Source organism: Scyliorhinus torazame, chromosome 18 (assembly GCF_047496885.1).
Source record: "Scyliorhinus torazame isolate Kashiwa2021f chromosome 18, sScyTor2.1, whole genome shotgun sequence".
NCBI lineage: Eukaryota > Metazoa > Chordata > Chondrichthyes > Carcharhiniformes > Scyliorhinidae > Scyliorhinus > Scyliorhinus torazame.
The window spans coordinates 155,438,443-155,452,620 of NC_092724.1; the positions used below are offsets into that span (position 1 = coordinate 155,438,443).

General features: G+C 57.9%; 1 protein-coding gene across 1 annotated transcript in view; it reads right to left on the reverse strand.

The window, feature by feature from the left end:
* mcrip1 (MAPK regulated corepressor interacting protein 1) overlaps positions 1–7,980 on the reverse strand; it is a 28,200-nt gene extending 20,220 nt beyond the window's left edge. Inside the window, exon 1 of the mRNA XM_072483674.1 lies at positions 7,886–7,980. Within this exon, the coding sequence (XP_072339775.1) occupies positions 7,886–7,893 (8 nt within the window). The 5' untranslated portion in view covers positions 7,894–7,980. The remainder of the gene's footprint in view (positions 1–7,885) is intronic.
* Between the last annotated feature and the right edge of the window lie 6,198 nt (positions 7,981–14,178).

The window sequence follows — 14,178 nt, forward strand, 5'->3', positions numbered from 1 at the left end:
CTTCCCTTTAAATTGCAGGCAGATGGAAAAATTACAACTGGACCATACGGTGGAATCAGACCAGCAAACAACAGCCATAGAATCATGGAATTTACAGTTCAGAAGGAGGCCATTTGGCCCATCGAGTCAACAGCAGCTCTTAGAAAGAGCATCCCACTTAACCCCACCCCATCCCCGTAACCCAGTAACCCCACCTAACCTTTTTTTAGACACCAAGGACAATTTATCATGGCTAACCCACCTAACCTACACATCGTTGGACAGTGGGAGAAAACCGGAGAACTCAGAGGAAATACACGCAGGCACAGGAGAACGTGTATACTCCGCACAGATAGTGACCCAAGCTGGGAATGGAAACTGGGACTTTGGAGCTGTGAAACAACTGTGCTAACCACTGTGCCACCATGCAGAAGCAAGTTACCAGCCCATTTACAGTTGGTGCATACTTGGGGGGCAAAGATGCGGGCGATGAAGGGAAGGGGCAAAGCGGACGATGAAGGGAAGGGGCAGAGCGGGCGATGAGGGGAAGGGGAAAGCGGGCGATGAGGGGAAGGGGAAAGCGGGCGATGAGGGGAAGGGGGAAAACGGGTGACAAAGGGAAGGGGAGAGCTAGCAATGAAGGGAAGGGGAGAGCAGGCAATGAAGGGAAGGGGGAAAGCGGGCAATGAAGGGAAGGGGAGAGCGGGCAATGAAGGGAAGGAGAGAGAGGGCGATGAAGGGAAGGGGAAAGCTGGCGATGAAGGGGAGAGCGGGTGATGAAGGGAAGGAGAAAGCGGGCGATGAAGGGAAGGAGAAAGCAGGCAATGAAGGGAAGGGGAGAGCGGGCGATGAAGGGAAGGAGAGAGTGGGCGATGAAGGGAAGGAGAGAGAGGGCGATGAAGGGAAGGAGAGAGAGGGCGATGAAGGGAAGGGGAAAGCTGGCAATGAAGGGGAGAGCGGGCGATGAAGTGAAGGAGAAAGCGGGCGATGAAGGGAAGTGGAAAGCGAGCGATGTAGGGAAGGGGAAAGCGGGCGATGAAGGGAAGGGGCAGAGCGGGCGATGAAGGGAAGGGGCAGAGCGGGCGATGAAGGGAAGGGGCAGAGCGGGCGATGAAGGGAAGGGGCAGAGCGGGCGATGAAGGGAAGGGGAAAGCGGGCGATGAAGGGAAGGGGAAAGCGGGCGATGAAGGGAAGGAGACAGCGGGCGATGAAGGGAAGGAGACAGCGGGCGATGAAGGGAAGGAGACAGCGGGCGATGAAGGGAAGCGGAGAGCGGGCGATGAAGGGAAGCGGAGAGCGGGCGATGAAGGGAAGGGGAGAGCGGGCGATGAAGGGAAGGGGAGAGCGGGCGATGAAGGGAAGGGGAGAGCGGGCGATGAAGGGAAGGGGAGAGCGGGCGATGAAGGGAAGGGGAGAGCGGGCGATGAAGGGAAGGGGAGAGCGGGCGATGAAGGGAAGGGGAGAGCGGGCGATGAAGGGAAGGGGAGAGCGGGCGATGAAGGGAAGGGGAGAGCGGGCGATGAAGGGAAGGGGAGAGCGGGCGATGAAGGGAAGGGGAGAGCGGGCGATGAAGGGAAGGGGAGAGCGGGCGATGAAGGGAAGGGGAGAGCGGGCGATGAAGGGAAGGGGAGAGCGGGCGATGAAGGGAAGGGGAGAGCGGGCGATGAAGGGAAGGGGAGAGCGGGCGATGAAGGGAAGGGGAGAGCGGGCGATGAAGGGAAGGGGAGAGCGGGCGATGAAGGGAAGGGGAGAGCGGGCGATGAAGGGAAGGGGAGAGCGGGCGATGAAGGGAAGGGGAGAGCGGGCGATGAAGGGAAGGGGAGAGCGGGCGATGAAGGGAAGGGGAGAGCGGGCGATGAAGGGAAGGGGAAAGCGGGCGATGAAGGGAAGGGGAAAGCGGGCGATGAAGGGAAGGGGAAAGCGGGCGATGAAGGGAAGGGGAAAGCGGGCGATGAAGGGAAGGGGAAAGCGGGCGATGAAGGGAAGGGGAAAGCGGGCGATGAAGGGAAGGGGAAAGCGGGCGATGAAGGGAAGGGGAAAGCGGGCGATGAAGGGAAGGGGAAAGCGGGCGATGAAGGGAAGGGGAAAGCGGGCGATGAAGGGAAGGGGAAAGCGGGCGATGAAGGGAAGGGGAAAGCGGGCGATGAAGGGAAGGGGAAAGCGGGCGATGAAGGGAAGGGGAAAGCGGGCGATGAAGGGAAGGGGAAAGCGGGCGATGAAGGGAAGGGGAAAGCGGGCGATGAAGGGAAGGGGAAAGCGGGCGATGATGGGAAGGGGCAGAGCGGGCAATTTAGCATGGCCAATCCGCCTACCCTGCACATCTTTGGACTGTGGGAGGAAACCGGAGTACACGGAGGAAACCCACACAGACACGGGGAGAATGTGCAGACTCCGCACAGACAGTGACCCAGCGGGGAATCGAACCTGAGACCCTGGTGCTGTGAAGCAATTGTGCTAACCACCATGCTACCGTGCTGCCCTAAGGAGAGAGCAGGCGATGAAGGGAAGGGGAAAGCGGGCGATGAAGGGAAGGGGAGAGCGGGCGATGAAGGGAAGGGAGAAAGCGGGCGATGAAGGGAAGAAGAAAGCGGGCAATGAAGGGAAGGAGAAAGCGGGCAATGAAGGGAAGGAGAAAGCGGGCAATGAAGGGAAGGAGAAAGCGGGCGATGAAGGGAAGGGGAAAGCAGTCAATGAAGGGAAGGGGAAAGCGGTCGATGAAGGGAAGGGGAAAGCGGTCGATGAAGGGAAGGGGAAAGCGGTCGATGAAGGGAAGGGGAAAGCGGTCCATGAAGGGAAGGGGAAAGCGGTCAATGAAGGGAAGGGGAAAGCGGTCAATGAAGGGAAGGGGAAAGCAGTCAATGAAGGGAAGGGGAAAGCAGTCAATGAAGGGAAGGGGAAAGCGGTCAATGAAGGGAAGGGGAAAGCGGTCAATGAAGGGAAGGGGAAAGCGGGCAATGAAGGGAAGGGGAAAGTGGGCGATAAAAGGGAAGGGGAAAGCTGGCGATGATGGGAAGGGGCCGAGCAGGCGATGAAGGGAAGGGGTGAAAGCGAGCGATGAAGGGAAGGAGCAGAGCAGGCGATGAAGGGAAGGAGCAGAGCAGGCGATGAAGGGAAGGGGTGAAAGCGAGCGATGAAGGGAAGGAGAGAGCGGGCGATGAATGGAAAGAGAGAGCGGGCGATGAAGGGAAGGAGAGAGCGGGCGATGAAGGGAAGGAGAGAGCGGGCGATGAAGGGAAGGAGAGAGCGGGCGATGAAGGGAAGGAGAGAGCGGGCGATGAAGGGAAGGAGAGAGCGGGCGATGAAGGGAAGGAGAGAGCGGGCGATGAAGGGAAGGAGAGAGCGGGCGATGAAGGGAAGGAGAGAGCGGGCGATGAAGGGAAGGAGAGAGCGGGCGATGAAGGGAAGGAGAGAGCGGGCGATGAAGGGAAGGAGAGAGCGGGCGATGAAGGGAAGGAGAGAGCGGGCGATGAAGGGAAGGAGAGAGCGGGCGATGAAGGGAAGGAGAGAGCGGGCGATGAAGGGAAGGAGAGAGCGGGCGATGAAGGGAAGGAGAGAGCGGGCGATGAAGGGAAGGAGAGAGCGGGCGATGAAGGGAAGGAGAGAGCGGGCGATGAAGGGAAGGAGAGAGCGGGCGATGAAGGGAAGGAGAGAGCGGGCGATGAAGGGAAGGAGAGAGCGGGCGATGAAGGGAAGGAGAGAGCGGGCGATGAAGGGAAGGAGAGAGCGGGCGATGAAGGGAAGGAGAGAGCGGGCGATGAAGGGAAGGAGAGAGCGGGCGATGAAGGGAAGGAGAGAGCGGGCGATGAAGGGAAGGAGAGAGCGGGCGATGAAGGGAAGGAGAGAGCGGGCGATGAAGGGAAGGAGAGAGCGGGCGATGAAGGGAAGGAGAGAGCGGGCGATGAAGGGAAGGAGAGAGCGGGCGATGAAGGGAAGGAGAGAGCGGGCGATGAAGGGAAGGAGAGAGCGGGCGATGAAGGGAAGGAGAGAGCGGGCGATGAAGGGAAGGAGAGAGCGGGCGATGAAGGGAAGGAGAGAGCGGGCGATGAAGGGAAGGAGAGAGCGGGCGATGAAGGGAAGGAGAGAGCGGGCGATGAAGGGAAGGAGAGAGCGGGCGATGAAGGGAAGGAGAGAGCGGGCGATGAAGGGAAGGAGAGAGCGGGCGATGAAGGGAAGGAGAGAGCGGGCGATGAAGGGAAGGAGAGAGCGGGCGATGAAGGGAAGGAGAGAGCGGGCGATGAAGGGAAGGAGAGAGCGGGCGATGAAGGGAAGGAGAGAGCGGGCGATGAAGGGAAGGAGAGAGCGGGCGATGAAGGGAAGGAGAGAGCGGGCGATGAAGGGAAGGAGAGAGCGGGCGATGAAGGGAAGGAGAGAGCGGGCGATGAAGGGAAGGAGAGAGCGGGCGATGAAGGGAAGGGGAAAGCGGGCGATGAAGGGAAGGGGAAAGCGGGCGATGAAGGGAAGGGGAAAGCGGGCGATGAAGGGAAGGGGAAAGCGGGCGATGGAGGGAAGGGGAAAGCGGGCGATGAAGGGAAGGGGAAAGCGGGCGATGAAGGGAAGGGGAAAGCGGGCGATGAAGGGAAGGGGAAAGCGGGCGATGAAGGGAAGGGGAAAGCGGGCGATGAAGGGAAGGGGAAAGCGGGCGATGAAGGGAAGGGGAAAGCGGGCGATGAAGGGAAGGGGAAAACGGGCGATGAAGGGAAGGGGAAAGCGGGCGATGAAGGGAAGGGGAAAGCGGGCGATGAAGGGAAGGGGAAAGCGGGCGATGAAGGGAAGGGGAAAGCGGGAGATGAAGGGAAGGGGAAAGCGGGCGATGAAGGGAAGGGGAAAGCGGGCGATGAAGGGAAGGGGAAAGCGGGCGATGAAGGGAAGGGGAAAGCGGGCGGTGAAGGGAAGGGGAAAGCGGGCGATGAAGGGAAGGGGAAAGCGGGCGATGAAGGGAAGGGGAAAGCGGGCGATGAAGGGAAGGGAAAAGCGGGCGATGAAGGGAAGAGGAAAGCGGGCGATGAAGGGAAGAGGAAAGCGGGCGAAGGGAACGGGAAAGCCGGCTATTGTTTCGGTGCAACATCGTGGGCCGAAGGGCCTGTACTGCGCTGTATCGTTCTATGTTCTATGTTCTATGTTCTAAAGCGGGCGATGAAGGGAAGAGGAAAGCGGGCGATGAAGTGAAGAGGAAAGCGGGCGATGAAGAAGGGGAAAGCGGGCGATGAAGGCAAGGGGCAGAGCGGGCGATGAAGGCAAGGGGCAGAGCGGGCGATGAAGGCAAGGGGCAGAGCGGGCGATGAAGGCAAGGGGCAGAGCGGGCGATGAAGGCAAGGGGCAGAGCGGGCGATGAAGGCAAGGGGCAGAGCGGGCGATGAAGGCAAGGGGCAGAGCGGGCGATGAAGGCAAGGGGCAGAGCGGGCGATGAAGGCAAGGGGCAGAGCGGGCGATGAAGGCAAGGGGCAGAGCGGGCGATGAAGGCAAGGGGCAGAGCGGGCGATGAAGGCAAGGGGCAGAGCGGGCGATGAAGGCAAGGGGCAGAGCGGGCGATGAAGGCAAGGGGCAGAGCGGGCGATGAAGGCAAGGGGCAGAGCGGGCGATGAAGGCAAGGGGCAGAGCGGGCGATGAAGGCAAGGGGCAGAGCGGGCGATGAAGGCAAGGGGCAGAGCGGGCGATGAAGGCAAGGGGCAGAGCGGGCGATGAAGGCAAGGGGCAGAGCGGGCGATGAAGGCAAGGGGCAGAGCGGGCGATGAAGGCAAGGGGCAGAGCGGGCGATGAAGGCAAGGGGCAGAGCGGGCGATGAAGGCAAGGGGCAGAGCGGGCGATGAAGGCAAGGGGCAGAGCGGGCGATGAAGGCAAGGGGCAGAGCGGGCGATGAAGGCAAGGGGCAGAGCGGGCGATGAAGGCAAGGGGCAGAGCGGGCGATGAAGGCAAGGGGCAGAGCGGGCGATAAAGGCAAGGGGCAGAGGGCAGAGCGGGCGATGAAGGGAAGGGGCAGAGCGGGCGATGAAGGGAAGGGGCAGAGCGGGCGATGAAGGCAAGGGGCAGAGGGCAGAGCGGGCGATGAAGGGAAGGGGCAGAGCGGGCGATGAAGGGAAGGGGCAGAGCGGGCGATGAAGGCAAGGGGCAGAGCGGGCGATGAAGGCAAGGGGCAGAGCGGGCGATGAAGGGAAGGGGCAGAGCGGGCGATGAAGGCAAGGGGCAGAGCGGGCGATGAAGGGAAGGGGCAGAGCGGGCGATGAAGGGAAGGGGCAGAGCGGGCGATGAAGGGAAGGGGAAAGCGGGCGATGAAGGGAAGGGGAAAGCGGGCGATGAAGGGAAGGGGAAAGCGGGCGATGAAGGGAAGGGGAAAGCGGGCGATGAAGGGAAGGGGAAAGCGGGCGATGAAGGGAAGGGGAAAGCGGGCGATGAAGGGAAGGGGAAAGCGGGCGATGAAGGGAAGGGGAAAGCGGGCGATGAAGGGAAGGGGAAAGCGGGCGATGAAGGGAAGGGGAAAGCGGGCGATGAAGGGAAGGGGAAAGCGGGCGATGAAGGGAAGCGGGAAAGCGGGCGATGAAGGGAAGGGGAAAGCGGGCGATGAAGGGAAGGGGAAAGCGGGCGATGAAGGGAAGGGGAAAGCGGGCGATGAAGGGAAGGGGAAAGCGGGCGATGAAGGGAAGGGGCAGAGCGGGCGATGAAGGGAAGGGGCAGAGCGGGCGATGAAGGGAAGGGGCAGAGCGGGCGATGATGGGAAGGGGCAGAGTGGGCGATGATGGGAACGGGCAGAGCGGGCGATGAAGGGAAGGGGCAGAGCGGGCGATGAAGGGAAGGGGAAAGCGGGCGATGAAGGGAAGGGGAAAGCGGGCGATGAAGGGAAGGGGAAAGCGGGCGATGAAGGGAAGGGGAAAGCGGGCGAAGAAGGGAAGGGGAAAGCGGGCGATGAAGGGAAGGGGAAAGCGTGCGATGAAGGGGAAGGCGGGCGATGAGGGGAAGGGGAAAGCGGGCAATGAAGGGAAGGGAAAAGCGGGCAATGACGGGAAGGGAAAAGCGGGCAATGACGGGAAGGGAAAAGCGGGCAATGAAGGGAAGGGAAAAGCGGGCAATGAAGGGAAGGGGAAAGCGGGCGATGAAGGGAAGGGGAAAGCGGGCGATGAAGGGAAGGGGTGAAAGCGGGCGATGAAGGGAAGGGGAAAGCGGGCGATGAAGGGAAGGGGAAAGCGGGCGATGAAGGGAAGGGGAAAGCGGGCGATGAAGGGAAGGGGAAAGCGGGCGATGAAGGGAAGGGGAAATCGGCCGATGAAGGGAAGGGGAAATCGGGCGATGAAGGGATGGGGAAAGCGGGCGATGAAGGGAAGGGGAAAGCGGGCGATGAAGGGAAGGGAAAAGCGGGCGATGAAGGGAAGGGGAAAGCGGGCAATGAAGGGAAGGGGAAAGCGGGCGATGAAGGGAAGGGGAAAGCGGGCGATGAAGGGAAGGGGAAAGCGGGCGATGAAGGGAAGGGGAAAGCGGCCGATGAAGGGAAGCGGAAAGCGGGCGATGAAGGGAAGGGGAAAGCGGGCGATGAAGGGAAGGGGAAAGCGGGCGATGAAGGGAAGGGGAAAGCGGGCGATGAAGGGAAGGGGAAAGCGGGCGATGAAGGGAAGGGGAAAGCGGCCGATGAAGGGAAGGGGAAAGCGGCCGATGAAGGGAAGGGGAAAGCGGCCGATGAAGGGGGGAGTCGGGCGATGAAGGGAAGGGGAAAGCGGCCGATGAAGGGGGGAGTCGGGCCTTCGTTTGCAGCCGCGACATTTGTTTGTTTTCCCGACTCGAGGGGCTGGTCTCCCCCCCGCCCCGGTCTCCTCGCCCCGGTCTCCTCCCCCCGGTTCACGGCCCCCCGGTCCCGGCTCTCCCCCCCGGTCCCGGCTCGCCCCCCGGTCAGTCTCCCCCGGTCTCTCCGCCGCTCCCTCACCTGCTCATCTCTCCGACTCGGTGCCGCCGCTGACCCGCCCCCGGGGTGACCTCACCCAGACCGGCAACAACTTCCGGTTAAACCGTCAGAGCGCGAGAGGCGGGGGAGAGATGATGATGGGGGGGGTGATGGGGGATGATGACGGGGGGATAATGATGGGGGGGGTGATGGGGGATGATGACGGGGGGATAATGACGGGGGGATGATGATGGGGGGGATGATGATGATGGGGATGATGACGGGGGGATGATGATGGGGGGGGTGAGGATATGGGGGATGATGGGGGGATGATGACGGGGGGGTGATGATGGGGGTGAGGATGGGGCGGTGATGGTGGTGGGGGATGATGTTGGGGGGATGATGATGGGGGGGATGTTGATGATGGGGATGATGATGGGGGGATGATGATGGGGGTGATGATGGGGGCGATGATGATGGGGGGATGTTGATGGTCAGGATGATGATGGGGGGGAGATGATGATCGGGGGGAGATGATGGGATGATGATGGGGGGATGATGATGATGGGGATGATGATGGGAAATGATGATGGGGGATGATGATGGGGGAGATGATGGTGGGGGGGATGATGATGGGGGGATGACGATGATGGGGGGATGATGATTGTGGAATGATGATGGGGGGAGGTGATGATGGAGGGATGATGATGGGGAGATGATGGGGGGATAATGATGGGGGGATGGTGATGGGGGGTTGATGATGATGGGGTGGCTGATGATGGGGGGATGATGATGATGGGGGGCTGATGATGGGGGGATGATGTTGGGGGGATGAAGATGGGGGGATGATGATGGGGCTGATGATGGGGGGATGATGATAGGGGGGATGATGATGGGGGATGATGATGGGGGGATGATGATGATGGGGCTGATGATGGGGGGATGATGATGATGGGGGGATGATGATGGGGCTGATGATGATGGGGGGATGTTGATGGTCAGGATGATGATGGGGGGGAGATGATGGGGGTGAGGATGGGGCGGTGATGGTGGTGGGGGATGATGTTGGGGGGATGATGATGGGGGGGATGTTGATGATGGGGATGATGATGGGGGGATGATGATGGGGTGGGATGATGATGGGGGTGATGATGGGGGCGATGATGATGGGGGGATGTTGATGGTCAGGATGATGATGGGGGGGAGATGATGATCGGGGGGAGATGATGGGATGATGATGGGGGGATGATGATGATGGGGATGATGATGGGAAATGATGATGGGGGATGATGATGGGGGAGATGATGGTGGGGGGGATGATGATGGGGGGATGACGATGATGGGGGGATGATGATTGTGGAATGATGATGGGGGGAGGTGATGATGGAGGGATGATGATGGGGAGATGATGGGGGGATAATGATGGGGGGATGGTGATGGGGGGTTGATGATGATGGGGTGGCTGATGATGGGGGGATGATGATGATGGGGGGCTGATGATGGGGGGATGATGTTGGGGGGATGAAGATGGGGGGATGATGATGGGGCTGATGATGGGGGGATGATGATAGGGGGGATGATGATGGGGGATGATGATGGGGGGATGATGATGATGGGGCTGATGATGGGGGGATGATGATGATGGGGGGATGATGATGGGGCTGATGATGGGGGATGATAATGATGGGGGGGGATGATGATGATGGAGGGGGATGATGATGGGGGGATGATGATGGGGAATGATGATGGGGGGAGTTGATGATGGGGATGATGATGATGGTGGATGATGATGGGGGAGATGATAGGATGGGGATGGAGGGGAGGAGGGGGTGGGGGGTGGAGTGGGGGGATTGAAGGGGAGGGGGAATGGAGGGATGGGGAGGGGGGAATGTGGGAGGGATGGGGGGTGGGACGAGAGGGGATGGAGGGTGGGGGGGAGGGGAGGGGAGATGGGGGAGAGGGAGGGGAGGGGCAATAGAGTTGGGGATGGGGATAGAGGGAGGTATAGGGAGGGGGGATGGTGAGGGGGGATAGGGTGGGGGGAGAGGGAATGAATGGGGGGATAGAGGGGGGATAGAGAAGGGGGAGTCGGGATAGGGAGGGGGGGATAGAGAGGGGGAGGGTGGATAGAGAGGGGGCGGGGTTTAGAGAGGGGGAGGGGGGATAGAGAGGGGGGACAGGGAAGGGAGATAGACAGGGGGGATAGGGAGGGGGAGGGGAATAGAGAGGGGGGATAGGGAGGGTGAGGGGGTGATGATGAGGGGAGGGGGGATGATGAGGCGGAGGGGGATGATGAGGGTGCTGACGGGGGAGGGTGATGATGAGGGGGGATAGGGATGATGAGGAGGAGGGGGGATGATGAGAGGGGGAAGGGTGATGAGGAGAGGGGGATGATGAGGGGGTAGGGGGGATGATGAGAGGGGATGGGGGATGATGAGGGGGAGGGGGATGATGAGGGGGTTGATTGGGAGGTGATGAGGGTGGTGAGGAGAGAGGGGCAGGGATGATGAGGGGGAGGGGGCGGGGATGATGATGGGGATGATAATGGTGAGGGAGTGGAGAGGATTGGGGGAAAGGAGAGTGGGGAGAAACAAGAGAGGAGAAGAGAGAGAAAGGGAGGGAGAAGAGAAAGAGAGATGAGAAGGGGAGAGAGGAATGGAGAGGGTAGAGAAAGAGGAGAAAGGAGGGAGAGAAGGGGGAAGTGAGAGTGGAAACGTGGGTCAGAAGAGGGGTTAGGGAAGGGAAGATGGGGTAAAAGAGAAGGTGGAGAGAGACAGACGGAGGGGAGAGAGAGACAGAGAGGAGAAGGGGAAAGAGAGGGAGAGGAGTAGGGCGACAGGGGAGAAGTGGGATTGAGAGATATCAGACAGAAGATTGGGAGGGGAAAAATGTTTTAACTAAAATTGCTAAAGAGTAGTTTTCCTTTTCTTATTTCTCCCGCTAGGAATGTTCCAGGAAAATGCTGAATCCACATGAAGCTTTTCCAGCTATATTCACAGCCTTAGTCCCAGGCCTGGAACTAGGAGAAGAGCACGAGAAAGACATTAGGCCTAATCAGGGGAAAGACAAAGTATAAATGGGAAATAACCGCTTTAAGGACTGTTAATGTGTTCATTAAATGTACAAAAAATTATTTATGCATTAAATTTGAGAAAAATCTGGAAAACAAGTAGTGATGCCTGGGCAGGCGCTATGCCGTAGCTGAACGATGTGGGATCCAGTAGATCCCATTGCGAGCAGCAGTGACCACATCTGCAGCAAATATTTGTTAATCGAGCAGTTTCAGCTCAGAATTGATGAGCTGGAGTCTGAGCTTCGGACATTGCGGCACGTCAAGGAGGGGGAGATTTACCTGGACGCTGTGTCTTGGGAGGCAGTCAAACCCCGGAGCTTAAGTATCTCAAATTCGGCCAGTGGTCGGACAACAGGGTGTGACTGCAAGCGAGACAGGTAGAGGGATCCTGCATTCAGAAATGGAAGAGCCTCAGCTCTTGGCCTTGTCCAGCAGGTATGAGGTACTCGCTCCCTGTGTGTGGATGAGGACAAGGACTGTGGGGAGAAAGAGCTCGCTGACCATTGCACTGTGGTACAGGAGGCCGTTCATTGCCGGGGGGGGGAGCAAAAAGACATGTGGTGGAGATTCTATAATTAGGTGAACTAATTGCATCCTTTGGAAGCAGGACAGAGTCCCGCATGCTGTGCTGCCTACCCGCTGCCAGGGTGATGGACATCTTTAACCAGCTTGAAAGAACATTGGAGAGGGAATGGGAGGATGCAGTTGTTGTGACTCACGTTGGGGCAAACAACATGGGTAAGACTTGGAAAGAGGACCTGTTTGGGGACGTAGTGATATTGTCACTAAACTGGTAATCCAGACACCCAGGATAATGATCTGGGGACCCAGTTTCAAATCCCCACCACAGCAGCTGATGGAATTTAAACTCAATAAAAATACCTGGAAATAAAGGTCTTATGATGACCATGGAACCATTATCGATTGTCGTAAAAACCCATCTGGTTCACTAATGTCCTTAAGGGAAGGAAGTCTGCCACCCTTACCCGGTCTGGCCTACATGTGACTCCAGACCCACAGCAATGTGGTTGACTCTGAAATGCCCTCTGAAATGGCTTAACAAGGCACTCTGTTGTATTCAACCACTATAGAATCATGAAAAAGGAATGAAACTAGACAGACCACCCAGCATCGACCCACGCACTGGAAACAATAACAGCAAGCCTTGCCGGCCCTACAAAGTCCTCCCTAGTAACATCTGGGGGCTAATGCCAAAGCTGGGAGAACCATCTCACAGGCTAGTCAAGCAACAGCCTGACATAGTCATACTCACAGAATCGGACCTTAAGAGACAATGCCCCAGACACCACTATCATCATTCCTGGGTATGTCCTGTTTCATGGGCAGGACAGACGTAGCAGAGATGGTGGCACAGTGGTATACAGTTGGAAAGGTGTTGCCATGGGAGTCCTCAACATTGACTCTGGACAGCATGGCTTCAGGTTAAACATGGGCAACAAAACTTCCTGCTGGTTACCACGTACCATCCACCATCAGCTGATGAATCAGTACCCCTCCATGTTGAACACCACTTGGAGGAAGCACAGGGTAGCAAGGATGCAGAATATACTCTGGGTGGGAGACTTCAATATCTATCACCAACAGTGGCTAGGTAGTATCACCACAGACCGAGCTGGCCGGGTCCTAAAGGAGGTGAGTAGTTAGTTTAAAAGCACTTACCTTTACAGGAGCAGCCCTTTGGATTTCGGCGGGAACCGGAAGTTCGACCTCTGGCAAGCCCCCCCCCCCCCCAACCAATAAATTCTGGTGGAGAGGAAACCCGAGACACTACACGTGTAGTGTCTCCCACCCACCCTCCTCCTCTAACCTAATAATAAGACCCATTGGTGTAAGGTAAGTGCCATATTTTATTATTATATTATTAGCATTTTGCAGGTCAAGGATTGGAGGTGGAGGAGCAGTCTCTGTCAGCGAGAGAACCTGAGAACATCTCAGAAGGTAAGCAAGTGATTTTTACTTTTATACCTGTTTTTCAAATTGTGTGTGTCGGGGGGAAACTGAAGTGACATCACAGAAAAGCTGTGACCTGAGTGGCTGGTTGGGATTCTAACCTAAATTTTTTTGAATATTTGGGAACTAATTAAACATAATAACTTAATTATAATTTAGAGGATATCTAAGCCAGAGATCGGAGAATATTATAGTTAGCTATCGCATTTCTATTAGAAATCTAGTGCTAGGAAACAGATAGTTGACAGTAACTTTGAAATTTAAAAAAAGTATTTATAAAAAAAAAAGACAAATTTTAATTTTAATTAATTGACGCAATGTCAGTTAGAGGGGTGCTGTGCTCTGACTGTGAGATGTGGCAGGTCCGGGAGGCTTCCAGCGTCCCGGATGGCTTCATCTGCAGAAAGTGCACCCAACTGCAGCTCCTCACAGACCGCATGGTTCGGTTGGAGCAGCAATTGGATGCACTTAGGAGCATGCAGGTGGCGGAAAGCGTCATAGATCGCAGTTATGTAAGTGTGGTCACACCCAAGGTGCAGGCAGAGAAATGGGTGACCACCAGAAAGGGCAGGCAGTCAGTGCAGGAATCCCCTGTGGTTGTCCCCCTCTCGAACAGATATACCCCTTTGGATACTGTCGGGGGGGATAGCCTATCAGGGGAAAACAGCAGCAGCCAGAGCAGTGGCACCACGGCTGGCTCTGATGTTCAGAAGGGAGGGTCAAAGCGCAGAAGAGTAATAGTTATAGGGGACTCTATAGTCAGGGGCACAGATAGGCGCTTCTGTGGACGTGAAAGAGACTCCAGGATGGTATGTTGCCTCCCTGGTGCCAGGGTCCAGGATGTCTCCGAACGGGTAGAGGGAATCCTGAAGGGGGAGGGCAAACAGGCAGAGGTCGTTGTACATATTGGTACTAACGACATAGGCAGGAAGGGGCATGAGGTCCTGCAGCAGGAGTTCAGGGAGCTAGGCAGAAAGTTAAAAGACAGGACCTCGAGGGTTGTAATCTCGGGATTACTCCCTGTGCCACGTGCCAGTGAGGCTAGAAATAGGAAGATAGAGCAGACAAACACGTGGCTAAACAGCTGGTGTAGGAGGGAGGGTTTCTGTTATCTGGACCACTGGGAGCTCTTCCGGGGCAGGTGTGACCTGTATAAGATGGACGGGTTGCATCTAAACCGGAGAGGCATAAATATCCTGGCCGCGAGGTTTGCTAGTGTCACACGGGAGGGTTTAAACTAGTATGGCAGGGGGGTGGGCACGGGAGCAATAGGTCAGAAGGTGAGAGCATT